The sequence below is a fragment of the Canis lupus genome, chromosome 13, assembly GCF_048164855.1.
Source record: "Canis lupus baileyi chromosome 13, mCanLup2.hap1, whole genome shotgun sequence".
Classification (NCBI taxonomy): Eukaryota; Metazoa; Chordata; class Mammalia; order Carnivora; family Canidae; genus Canis; species Canis lupus.
This window is the reverse complement of record NC_132850.1, coordinates 57,162,171-57,175,495: the sequence shown is the minus strand read 5'-3', so window position 1 is coordinate 57,175,495 and position 13,325 is coordinate 57,162,171. Positions and strand designations below refer to the sequence as shown.

The 13,325-nt window shown below is 46.6% G+C and overlaps 1 protein-coding gene and 1 long non-coding RNA gene across 4 annotated transcripts in view; one reads left to right on the top strand and one right to left on the bottom strand.

Annotated features, from left to right (window-relative positions):
* Window positions 1–7,399, bottom strand: part of FNIP2 (folliculin interacting protein 2) — a 132,279-nt gene extending 124,880 nt beyond the window's left edge. For both annotated transcript variants that reach the window (XM_072773783.1, XM_072773785.1), the window contains exon 1: window positions 7,241–7,399. In XM_072773783.1, coding sequence (XP_072629884.1) covers window positions 7,241–7,356 — 116 coding nt within the window. In that variant the 5' untranslated portion in view covers window positions 7,357–7,399. The remainder of the gene's footprint in view (window positions 1–7,240) is intronic.
* Window positions 7,400–7,958: 559 nt separating this feature from the next.
* Window positions 7,959–12,373, top strand: LOC140603154 (uncharacterized). Of its 2 annotated transcripts, XR_012006208.1 has the most exons (4): window positions 7,959–8,096; window positions 8,287–8,487; window positions 8,945–9,092; window positions 9,670–12,373. It is a non-coding gene; the product is annotated as an uncharacterized lncRNA (long non-coding RNA). The 2 variants fall into 2 exon arrangements; XR_012006207.1 differs by having other exon boundaries at window positions 8,945–12,373.
* Window positions 12,374–13,325: the final 952 nt, after the last annotated feature.

Genomic DNA, 13,325 nt, shown 5'->3' with positions numbered 1-13,325 from the left:
AGGCAAGGGGCTTGTACAATCAGGATAAAACATTTGTTCCTTTTCGCCCACACCAAGAAAAACAGTGGCTGGAGAAATAAGCACAGTGCCAGTTCCCAAATCAGATTCACCCACCAGGAGTTCACACAGACAGCCAAAGCATTTCATGAGTGCAAAGACAATCTTTTACAACTTCCTTTGCCAAGGAAACAAAACAGCAAAGTGGCTTCCTTAAGCTGACCTCACAAGTAAACCATGAGAAATACAACCTAAAGCCATAATGACAAAAATCAATGCTCTCTTTAGATCTATACTCTGTGCATTAAAACACCACATGCCTGGCCCATCTCTCTATACCACCTACTAAGCCAAATGACAATGCGTATCATGACCAATTCACATTTCAGAACTTAAAATGATAATACATATCTTAGCTTTAAAAATATCTATTCCAAGCCCCTTGATTTCTCCAAGTTCTCCCAAAATCCAACAGGTTGTCACTTTTTCTAAACATATTTGAAATAAATCTTAATTAGATCTCTCAGTCATCAACTGAAGACCTGCACATGGATCCCAACTTGTGTTCTGAGTCACAATAAAGATTACAGTGGGCTCTGAAGTGTGGGGGAAGCAGTGATCCTACCCAATTAGTAAAAATTTTTGCATATGTTTATTGCCTCCAATTATCAGTATCACCAATTAGGGACGCCTGGGTGGCTCAGTGGTTGAGCCCCTCTGCCTTGGGGTCAGGGTGTGATCCCGGAGTCTCAGGTAGGGTCCCACATCGGGCTTCCTGCTTGGAGCCTGCTTCTCCCTCTGCCTGTGTCTCGGCCCCTCTCTCTGTCTCTCGTGAATAAATAAATAAAATCTTAAAAAAAAAAATCACCAATTAAATCAGCCTCCTAAGGCTTGTAATGAACTTAGGTTTTAAGCACATTAAAATTCACAGCATATTACCTTTAATAACAGGAACTACCAGTTATTTTAATGAAGAAGAAAATTTCTATGAAGAGTTTTTATTCAAATCAAGTTTCTTCACAAATATTATCCTTACTCCTTCCACTTCTCCCTCACAGCATAAAGTACTCTGAAGACTAACATTTAAAACAATTTAAACCACAAAAGCCACACAAATCCATCAGAGCAAAATCCAAAATACCAACCAAAAATAATACACAGAAGAGCAAAATTAACTTTTCAGCTACACCTTGGCAGTCACTGGCTGGTGTACAGTGCTCTCTCTCTTCCATATATGCATAATCAATCACACACTCCTATTTTTAAAAACTAATCATGTAAGTTTGTATCTTTTAACTTTTACTATTGAGAACTCCTGTGTGTGTGTATATATACACACATGTATGTATATGTGCACTTGTGCATGTATATATGTATACACACCTACACGTAAAATAATGACTCGGCTGCTGCAGTGTGCAATGGGTATCATTTTGCCTAACAGTATTTCCCCCTTTAGCTAAATAGGATTTCTTTCTTGACAAGAAAAATAGCATATAATTCTGGAAAACAAATACACCATACTCCTAAAAACATTCCTGAACTCCCAGTCACCTCTATCCAAGTCTGAGTTAACAGCCTGCTGCTGAGTGTCTTAACACTCCTCTAAAAATTTAAGGTCTCTATTTCACCACTGACAATGTCAAGGTAAAAAAAAAAAAAAAAAAAAAAAAAGAGTAAATATAGACATGTCAATTCAGTTCTGTCTCAGGTCTCCGAAGAATGGTTCAATTTTAATAAAGCCTCAATGTGAATAATAATGGGGACGCCTGGGTGGCTCTGTCAGTTAAGCATCTGCTTTTTGCTCAAGTCATGATCCCAGTGTCCTGGGACTGAGCCCTTAGGTGGCTCCTTGTTCAACAGAGAGTCTGTTTTGCCCTCTCCTCCCCTGCTTGCGCTCTGTCCCTCTCTCTCAAATAAATATAAATTTTTTTAAAGAAAGGTAAATAATACTGAACTCCATGACTTAAAAGGCTCTTGGTAATACTTAAAATCATCTTGCACTGCATTAGATTCTTTTGAAAAGATTTTCAAACTCATTGTATTGCTTCCTTACCACCTACATACTACCTAGGACATAGGACTGGTGCTGTGAGTTCACAAATGACAAAACTGAGAAGCAGAGAGAGAAATGAAGAAACTTGCCCAGGCCCATGTCAACATGGTCTCAATTTGTCTTCCAAGTGCTTTTAACAGAACCCATTGCATTAGCTGGAACAGTCCATTCTTGACCTCTGCCAAAAAATCTTTAATAAACCCCCACGGTGTTGGGCATGTTTCAGGACAAGGAGGAATGATGTAATGATTATGCCAATAAATCCAAAACCACAGGCAAGGAAACTTCCAGGAACACTTTTAGAAAGTAGAAAAAAAGAAATCAAAACTGCTATTTATGTCATGTGTGTCACATGTCTTATGTTATAGGCATTAAAAATGAGTGTCATAGAACTACACTGTTTTTTTTCTCAAGAAAATTCTCCCTACTTCAGAAAAATCTCATTAGAAATGCATATATTGGGCAGCCCGGGTGGCTCAGCGGTTTAGCACCGCCTTCAGCCCAGGGCCTGATCCTGGAGTCCAAGGATCGAGTCACACAAGTCACAAGGAGGAGTCGGGCTCCCTGCATGGTGGGGCCTGCTTCTCCCTCTGCCTGTGTCTCTGTCAGTCTCATGAATAAATATATAAAACCTTAAAAAAATGCATATATCTTAGGAGCTAGCAGTGGGAGGGGAGGAAGCACTTTGTGTGTAATTTCACCCTGTCCTACCCTCAGTCATACTAGGCATGAGAACAGAGAGTTCTTAATGCTGTACTTAATGTAAAGATTTACTCTTTCTTTATCATTGTTTCATTTATCTTCTTGTTATAGTTTCCAATGTGTGTTTTGCTGTTTATTCGTCTTGGTAAATAATCTGTTATCCTTTAGATTGCTAATTCCAGTAGGCAGGATCATGAGTGTCCTACCTTGATTTACACAGGTGGAGCACAAACACATGAGCATCAGATGCTATTTGATAATGATGATAGGTGGATTGAATTATACTCATACTAACCCTGTAACAGAGTACTTAAATTTGTTCTAACAGAACAATGTAGATTAGTACTAACTAGGCCATTTGGCCTTGGAAATTCAGAATTGGAGGGGAGAAGGAATGGAATCTACTTCTAGCATTTATACTACTGGCTACTGAGCAGCTGAAATGCTTCCACTTACTACTCACGTCACAGGTAATATATAAGCTTACTCACTTCATTTAATTGGTCCAAAATAAAATATTTGATAACCTATTATCTTTTCTGCTCCCTGTTGCATATATATTTTAGGTGAAGACTGGCCCACTAATTTAACAGAGACATTAAAAAAAAAAAAAAAAACACCATAAGATAAAACCTCAAACTTGAACCAGACATGTGAGTCCATGGGCATAAGTTGGCTTTTAAAAACTCCTAATGTGAACATGCTGACCTCAAATCTAAAGTAACCAGGAACCCAATTTTACTTCTGACTTGAGCCACTAGACAAATCACCTCTTTCTGCTCTACTTTATCCTTCTAAAACAAAGGGTTGTTCAAATATATATTTATGTCTCAACCAATTAAAAGCAAAACTAACCTGAAGACAAGCAAATAGAAAATACTCTCAAATTTCAAGACCATCATGGAACTTTATAGTTTACGTGGAACTTTAGAGTTTACACTTCACAAATACCATAGTCATATATTGTTCCTAGCTACTTCTCCCAAACACGTGAATTCAATCTCTTTTGATTTCTTTTGTTTTCCTAGAAGGCTCTTTCCTCAAAGTTATGAAAGGGCTTTTGTTGAGGTCCCAAACAAAATACACTTAAGGAGTCTTGACTGTGATGTTCCTCTTTTTAGATGGAACACCAGAAAGCATGAAGATCTGAAAATGACCTATGAGATAAGCTATTATATTGAACAAAAAAAAAAATCTCCTCTCTAATCAACTATAGTGTGTGAAAGCCAGAGCAGTGAGAAGGAACAGTAAGAAACAGAGGGAAGTGCCTGGGAAGTGCACAAGAATCAAGAGAATAACACAGAGGGCAAAACCTGATGAAAGGCCAAACTGCAGAGAACTGGAGAAAAGTTTAAAGTAACTAATGAGGGGATCCCTGGGTGGCGCAGCGGTTTTGCGCCTGCCTTTGGCCCAGGGCGCGATCCTGGAGACCCGGGATGGAATCCCACGTCGGGCTCCCAGTGCATGGAGTCTGCTTCTCCCTCTGCCTCTCTCTCTCTCTCTCTTTCTCTCTGTGACTATCATAAATAAAAAAAAAAAAAAAAAAAAGTAACTAATGAAAGTCCATCAAAGAAAAAGAAGAGAGATAAAAAAGGCTTTCCACAAACCCTAAAACAAATACATATATGTGTGTATATGTGTATCCCCAAACATGTATGTAAATATAGTATTATAAAGTTGGATCTTATTTTTTACTTAGACTTTTCTCCAAAATGTATGTTAATATACTCTACAAAACTGCCCAAATTCTGATTCCCCTAGGAGACTTTCATTCCCAAGATCCACAAGTTATATACTGTATTTAAATGCACTGAAAAATACAAATTCATGTCAGGAATACTAGGTCTTTAACCTAAGGGTTTCACTTGAACTTCTCAAAATCTATTCAACTGTAAAGTGGGTTCCTAAGGGCAGCTAATCCCCTGGATTAGGCACCCACTTGCCCCAAAAAGCAAACACCAGCTCCTGTCTGGTAAAACCTGGATAAAATGAAGCACAAGGGCAAGAAAAGGAAATTTTCTAGAAGACTCTTCCTACGAGGGCTACCCTGTATTTAAAAGTTAGGCTGGGTGGCAAGAGCAGGAGGAAAAAGACCTGCTTGGGTATCTTTTGTTGAGCTGGTGTGCACAAATCTATTTGTCCCCATCACCCTGCATCTTTACAGACATGTCCTAGTTCACTTCTTTCTGCTAAGGGGCCTCATCAAGTGAAATGGTCAACTGACAGCTCCAATTCTCCCAAACCAATGTCAAAATTCTACCTTAGGGATCCCTGGGTGGCGCAGCGGTTTGGCGCCTGCCTTTGGCCCAGGGCGCGATCCTGGAGACCCGGGATCGAATCCCACATCGGGCTCCCGGTGCATGGAGCCTGCTTCTCCCTCTGCCTGTGTCTCTGCCTCTCTCTCTCTCTCTGTGTGACTACCATAAATAAATAAAAAAAATAAAAAAATAAAAAAATAAAAAAAAAAATTCTACCTTAAAAACTTGTAGAAAAATCCCAACGAGGTCAAGGGAAAAAAAAAAAAAACAGTCCTTGGCATACTTTTGTGTTCTTCATTATATACCAATGGGACAACAGAACACTACATTGAAAATGTTCCCACAAAGTGGGAATCAATTGCCCTAATACGGCCAAGCCCTAAATATAGACACAATTTTTTTGTTGTTGTTCAAAATACACTCAATTAAACTCGTGGATAGAGGAAATGGTGGTGGGCAACTGGGCCGAGAGCACAGGAAACCATGACAGTGTAACTCCACTATCTCCACCAGCAGTAAAATGGCTTTAAATGTCCTTGACAAGGGCTGCCAAAGCAAAGACACCCAAAGTAAAGGGCAAAGTAACACATATGCCCTTTTTTCCTCCAGGCTTTGTTCCCTTGATCGAGTCTGGGTTACTGGGAGGGAAGAGAAGACATTCCGCACCCTGGGTCTCAGGTGATTCTACCTTTGGGCGGAGGGACACGACATCACGAGCACTCAGAGCAGTGAAAGGAATAGGCTTCCCTACTCAGATAATAAGGATCCAGTTAGTCTAAAGGAAACGTGAGGGGGCGGCCCGGGTGGCTCAGTGGTTCTGGGGGTTGGGGGGGGGGGCGTCCCCTGGAGAGCCTGCGTCTCCCTCTGCCTGTGTCTCTGCCTCTCTCTCTCTGTGTCTCTCATGAATAAATAAATAAAATCATTCACAAAAAAAAAAAAAAAAAAACATGAGAATTTAACTGGGGTAAAGTCCTCACAATTTACCTTCCAAACACCACCACACCCACACACTCCCACACACACCTCACAAGCACAGAAACACTGGTCTTCAACATTCCCGCAACTGCAGCAAGCAGCTGTGTTTTAAGTGAAGGGAATTCGAGAAGAGCGAGACCTGGAATGCAAGCAAACCTTAAAACCAAAATGTATTCCAAGTGTCTCTTCGAACTTTCAAGCAAGCTTTATTACACTGGCTCTGGACTTGGTCGGCAACATCCCTGCTTCTGCACGACGTCTGGGCCAACACACGCGGGAGCAGCACGGTGTGGGCGGCCGGAGGTGCTCAAACTCAAAAATTGTGCTGAAACCGTTAGAGGGACAGGGCTTAAACCTCTCCACGGGAGGCGAGCTCAGGGGCGACGCGGGACACCGTGAAGTCACCTTCCTTCCGCAAGTGGGCTCCCGAGGGCGGGAGAACACGGAGGGTTTTCAAAGCCTGGATCCTGCGGTCAAACTGGGTCAAAACGCAGGCTGCGCCGCTCACGAGGGCGCGTGGCTGTCAAGTTGCCTGCGACTCCGAGTTTTCCTCATCCGCACAATGGGACTTGCGGCCGCACCCACCTCGCGGGCCCTCCACGCCGCGCAGGAACCGAGGGTCCGCCCGGCTTCCCGGCGGGGGACGCGGCCCCGATACCCGCGGGGCCTCCGACGGCGCGTCCGCTCCGGGCCCGAGAGGCGCCGCCGAGGCAGGACCTCGACCGTCCCTCAAAGCGCCTGCCCCGCCGCCCCCGCCCCGGGCCGCGGCGGCCTCCCAGCAGGCGGGGACCCCGGCTCAGCGCCCCGTCAGCGCCGTCACAGACCGCGGGGGGCGGGGGGCGGGGGGCGCCGCCTCAGCTCGTGGCTGTCGCTCCTCCGCCAACTTCGAAATACTGTCACGTACACAATAGGTCGGAGCGGCCTGAGGGACAGCGCCCGGCTCCGCGGCGCCGCCACCCTCGCGTCTGTGCGGCGCGGCCGGGGTCCCGGGTCCCGGGGGCGGGCGGCGGGCGGCGGGCGACCCTCCCGGGCCCAGACGCTCCGGGGCCCGCTCGCGTCGGCGCGTGCTCGGCGGTGGCCCGGACGCGGCGGCGGCGGCGGCGGCGGCGACGGGCTGCGACGTCCCGAGCGGCCCCCTCCCTCCCTCCCTCCCTCCCCGCGCCGCCCCCCGCCGCCCCCCGCCGCGGGTCCCGCTCCCGCTCCCGCTCCCGCTCCCGCTCCCGCCTCGCCTCTCGGCGCCCGCCCCGCTCACCTAAACGCGGCTCCCTCCTTGCAAGCCCTGCCCTGGGCGGACGCCGCCGCGGAGCCGCCGCCGCCGCCGCCGCTGCCCTTTTTGTTAAAGAGCTTCTGGAGCAGGGTCGGGGCCATGATGCTGCCGCCGCCGCTGCGGCTCCGGCCGTGGCGCTCGGGGGGCCGGCGGCTCAGCGCGCAGCCGGGGGCGGCGGCCGCGGCGGCGGGGCCATCGCGGCGGCGGCGGCGCGGCCGCCCAGCCTTGTGGGAGCGCGGGGCCGCTGCGGCTGAGGAGCTGTGCGCGGCGTCGGGGCCGCCGGAGGCCGGTCATATGACTGAGCCGGCCCGCCGCCGCCGCCGCCGCCGCCGCCTCGCGCGCTGACAGTTATCTCCTGCGGGAGGAGCCCGCAGCCCCACGGCGGCCGCGGCGGCGGCGGCGGCGGCGGCGCGGGAGGAGCGCGGCCGCCCGGGCGGCGGCCATTGGCCCGGCGGCCGCCCGCCCCGGGCTCACGTAACCCCGGCGGGAGGCGCGGCCCGGAGCGCGCGGCCCGCGGGGGGCGGGGGCGGGGCGGGGGGGGCGGGGCGGGCGCGGCGCTTAAAGGGGCCGGGGGCGCGGGGGCGGGGCCGGGGGCTCGGGGGCGGGGCCGGGGGCGGGGCGGGCGCGGCGCTTAAAGGGGCCGTGGGGGCGCGCGGGGCGGGGCGGGCGCGGCGCTTAAAGGGGCCGGGGGCGCGCGCGGGGCGGGGCGGGCGGCTCGGGCTGCGGGCGGCGGGGCTGCAGCGGTCGCCGCGGCCCTTCGGCAGTGAGCGAGCGAGCGGCTGCGCCGATCTTTGTTCTTGTTGAGACAAAGCCCCTGGACTTGGGTCCCCGGTTCGTGCAGGTGCAAGTGCTCGTTTACTGAAAGCCCAGGGTGGGGGCAGGGGGGAGCGGAAGGGCTTAACCCACGAGGTTGCTGTTTCGCGGGGCTGATTGGAATCTCACGGCCCCCGGGGCAGTGGCCTGTTCCTACCGCGTCCGGCTTGGATCTCTAAGGGGTCGTGTTGTGTTTTTTTGTTTTTTTAACTGTGCAGTCGGATTATTCGCTCTCCAGCATCTTGGGTCACTACACCAGAGTTCTATAAAAAGTTGCCTGTGAAATTAAAACAACAACAACAACAACACATGGAATCCACTGCATAGGTTCAAAAAATAAGAGGAGCTGGTTTGTAACGGAATGCTGTCTTCATGCGCGCTCAGCCATCGAGGCACAGAATAAGCTGCGTCCGCAGCAGGTGCGGAGCGTCCGGCCGGGGAGGGAGGGAGGGAGGGGTGGTCGTAGTGGAGCCGCCCGAGAGCCCCGGCCTCCGCCCGACGGCGTCCCGACCTCCTGGGGCGGGGAGGGAACCCCGGCTCCGGGCTGCGTCCTCCTCGGCCCTGCAGCGTGAGCCCCTCATTCTTCCTCTCGAGGACTCACAGGCATAAAAGGACGATTCCACGCTTCTCCTTCAGGAGCAGCGAATAGGGAGGGACTCACCTGGATTCTCTTAGACTTGTGCGGGGGCGGGGGGACTCCTGGAAACTCAAAAAGGCAACTGTCTTTTCATGAACGGAAGTAATCGACGGAGTGATCCCTCCTCCTGGCTTTGGTGGGAAACCAGCTGTGAATGATGATGTGCTGAAATTTCACGAAGGTAAGGGAAAGGTGGCAGGAACTGAAACTCCACTCTTTTTTTTTTTTTTTCCTTTCAGATTTCTACGATTAAAACGGTGGATTGAGTGTTCAGGCCAGCAGGCAGTCCTTGTTTCATGCAATGGAGTGGACACAGTCCCCTGATTTGCAGCTTTGATCAGTCTACCCCATGGGACTACCAGTATTGGCCAGAATCCTATGTGACAGGTATTGGCTTCATCGGCTGTGACTCTATGAAAACACGGTCCCAGGTGGGGTTATGGCTGGCACTTGACCGCCCTTCCTTACGAGATCCCTGCTCAGAAGATGTCCTGTATTGTCCAAACCCAAGCACTACCCTTGTGCCTACAGCTTTTGTAATAGCACATTGAAGACAAATTTGGCATGGTGTCTCTTGTGTCCCCCATCCCCACCCCCAAGGACTGTTTCAGTTCCAGCCCCAGTCCAAATGCGCGGAATCGCCCAAAAGAGGCAGTTCCAAAGTCAGCCTGCCCCAGACATCACGCTCAACTTCACTGGTCAACTTTAAGTAAAGGGGGGGTGTGCATCTCAAACTGTTAAGGACAGACTTCAGTTAAGCAAGGAAAAAAAAGGAACTGAAATGGTTCCCTTCTCTCCCTTTGCTTCCTCTCAACACCATATTCTTCCTCTTTCTGGTTCTGGTCACACCACTTGCTCTGAATTTTAAAAGCATACAAAAATCCTGACCAGCAAAATGTGGGGAGATCACTCACTATAGCTCTCCTCTTCCCAGTTTCATTATTTCTTTTCTTGTCTGCTCAAGGCCTCTTCCATCCATTGGTCACCGCCTCATTCCTGAAGCTTGTCATACACCCCGTCTCCAGCCCGGTCGTAGGCCTGTCTCCCCGCTCCATAAGTCTCATTCACCTCATCCCACTCACCCTACATTAGAAAAATCTATCGGCTGGATCCTCCTGTATGCAGCTGTCACGAGGAGCGGGGAGTAAAAGAGTGTCCTGAATTCTTGGAAAATGACAGAAAAATGAAACAGGAAAGAGGGGAATTGTAAAAGGGGTGACTTGCCTGTCCTGTCTGCTCTGGGTCCTGGTGATGGTTCTCTCCAGTTGATTAATGTATGAAAGTTGCTTCAGGAGTTTCACTTGTGTGGTCGGCCTGCCTTGTACTCGGTGGCCTACCTGCTATCTGCTACCGCTTCTTCCTACCAGAACTCCAGTTTTGTTCAGGGTCCATCCCTCCCCCAGGCCAGTGTGCCTCAGGGTAAACTGACATATCCCCAAACTCTAGCCTGAATGATCTGAGGGTAACCCCATTGCTTTTGCAACCAACCAGGTTGGTTTACTTCTTGGTTCAGGAATGAGCTCATGAGGCAATTCTCGCCAAGGGGACAAGAAGGAAAGGAGCCAGAGGAGGAGTGATTCTGGAAGGTTTCTCTCTTTTAATACAGAACTATACGGAGAGATGTGGGTCGTTGTTTCTTCCTTTGGGTGTTGTTTGTCTGCATCTTATGCTAGTTATCTTACTAGCAGCCTGGGTCACCCTAAGCTGACCTTCCCCATTTGATGGGATAATATTTCTAATTTGAAGCCAAAAGCAGTCTATAAGAGAGGGTCCTGTTTTGTGTTCTCTATTGCTTGTTATGCAAAACAAATAAACCCCTGCTTGTTTAACCCTCAGTACACCAGTCATCACCAACAGACTTTATTTTTTCATATTTTTCAGCCATTTGCAAATCATTTATAAGGAGCAAGAATAAAGGATAGTGAAACAATTTTAAAATGAATTTTAGGGACGCCTGGGTGGCTCAGCGGTTTGGGTGTCTGCTTTCGGCTCAGGGCGTGATCCTGGGTCTGGGGATCAAGTCCCACACCAGGCTCCCTGCACAGAGCCTGCTTCTCCCTCTGCCTATGTCTCTGCCTCTGTTTGTCTCTCATGAATAAATAAGTAGAATCTTTTAAAAATAAATATATAAATAAATAAACTTTAATAATAATTTAAACTTAGCAAAATCAAATTTTTATCCTATATTTTTCTGCAATTAGAGAAATATTACCCTGAGCGGGCCATATCCTTTATTTTTTTAAAGTAATTCCTGTGCGCGATATGGGGCTCAACTCTGAGATCAAGAGTCAGACGCACGCTGTACTGACTGAGCCAGCCAGGTACCCCAGGCCGTATCTGTTAAATATTACTATGGGCAGCCCGGGTGGCTCAGCGGTTTAGCGCCGCCTTCGACCCAGGGCCTGATCCTGGAGATCCGGGATCGAGTCCCATGTTGGGCTCCCTGCATGGAACCTGCTTCTCCCTCTGCCTGTGTCTGTGCTTCTCTCTCTCTGTCTCTCTGTCTCTCATGAATAAATAAATAAAATCTTTAAAAAATATATTGCTATTAATCAGTCAATGTATATGTACCAGGAACAAAGTCATCTCATAAATATTGACTCTAAATTAAAAATACGTCTCTAACATGCTAGCTTATTCTTATTTTTGCTACTTCTTGCACTTGAATCAACAAAAGTACTTTTGAAAATGTGGGTGGCCTTCAGTCTTGTTGAAAAGAAGATAGCCATCTTTGGGATGCTTGCCTGGCTCAGCCGTTGAGCCTCTGCCTTCCTTTGGCTGGCTCGGGGTATGACCCTGGGGTCCTGGGATGGAGTCCCACATTGGGCTTCCCGCAGGAAGCCTGCTTCTCCCTCTGCCAGTGTGAGAGGCAGACGCTTCTCTCTGTGTGTCTCATGAGTAAATTAATTTAATTAAAAAAACGAAGATAGCCATCTTCTTTACTTCTTAGCTGTAAAGCATTTTCATGTTTAGATTTATAAACAACAATTAGAACTAGCAAATCAAACACATTGGACTTCTTAAATGTATACAATGTATGTCAATTGTATCTCAGTAAAACTGGAAGAAAAAAGAATTAGCAATTCAATGAATTTTTCCTCTCTACATCATGATTTCCTTCCAGTTATATTTGCATATACATTCCCTTTAGCATTTGTTGACTCGCAAACATATCAAGTGTATATGATACAAAACATCAAAAAAGATGACAAAATATATCAAATCTTTTTTGGATGGCTCAGGTTCTTGTTCCAAAATATTGAATAATGAAATCATTCCTGTTGAATTGATAAGAATACCATAAATCTGCTTAATAAATATATATTGTTGAATTAACAATTCTGGAGTTTGAGAAAATTTAGGATACCATTATCTAAAGACTCGTCATTTGAGGTGTAGTGATTACTTTTAAAAAAACCAACAACAACAAATAAAATCTTTAAAAAATAAAGACTCATCATCTGATATTCCACTTGTATGATACATTTTACCATCATCATTAAAGCCTAGTGTCTTTTTACGTTTATTTTATAACTTTTCTAATACTTTTGAAGTGTTTTCTTCCATCAGTTTTCTTTGCCATTGTAGGACAAAACATGAAATTTCTGAATTCTCATCAGTGATCAATAAAAGCCTTAATAAAAAACTAAAAAGATAATGTCTCCAGATATTTTTTATACCTTCTTAAAAGATGATGTAGTGCTTTGGACAATACAATAAGATAATGGAAGGATGATATAACAGTGATAACAGTTGATTTACTGTTGAATCAACTTCCTAGGCAATTCCAAATTGTTATTTTGTCTTCTCTAACATAGTATGGAATAGTTGTTGAGTAAAGTTGAAATAACTCCTAGAATGATAATATAGCAAAATGTTTAAAGCTAAAGAAAATTAAGATCACTAAGATCCCATAAATTATGAAAGACTTCAATGTGTCCATATGGCAATTGCAAGATAAAATGAGTTATCACATTTTTAAAGTACATTTGCTTTTTGTTTATTGGAAAAAGTGGGAGTTTAAGAAAGAATAAAAGTCATGAAATATCCATCCTTATAAATAGTTAGAACCTCTCGGAAAAGAAGCTCATACTCTTAAAATTGGATCCAATAGACTCTGGTAGTGCAAGGGTTAATCTATAGTAAATTGATTCTCTGATATTTGCAGCGGAACTCAGTCCACTTGATAATCTCACTAAAGCAATCTGTGACCTACATGGTGCCAAAATCAAGGGAGATTTTCCATCTTCTTGGCAATCAATACAATTGGCCACTTCTTCCTTTTTGAAACTCTCCTTTTTAGTACTATGGACCTCTTCTAGCTTTAAACAACCTGACCAACTCGGTCTCTTCTGGAGGGTCTTCCTTTCCCATCCTTTAAAATATAAAACTCCTCAGGGCTTCTCTTCTCTTCTCATTCATACTCTCCCTCTCCCTAGATAAACTCATCCATTCCTGTGACTGTAAATGCTATCTATATATTGATAACACCTAATCTTTTACTTCCAATCCTAACCTCTATTCTAGATCTTCATAACCAGTTACCTACCTGATGTGTTCAACTGGATAACTCACAGGCATCCCACATTGAACTCTCAATCATTCCTTGTTCCAGAGCCT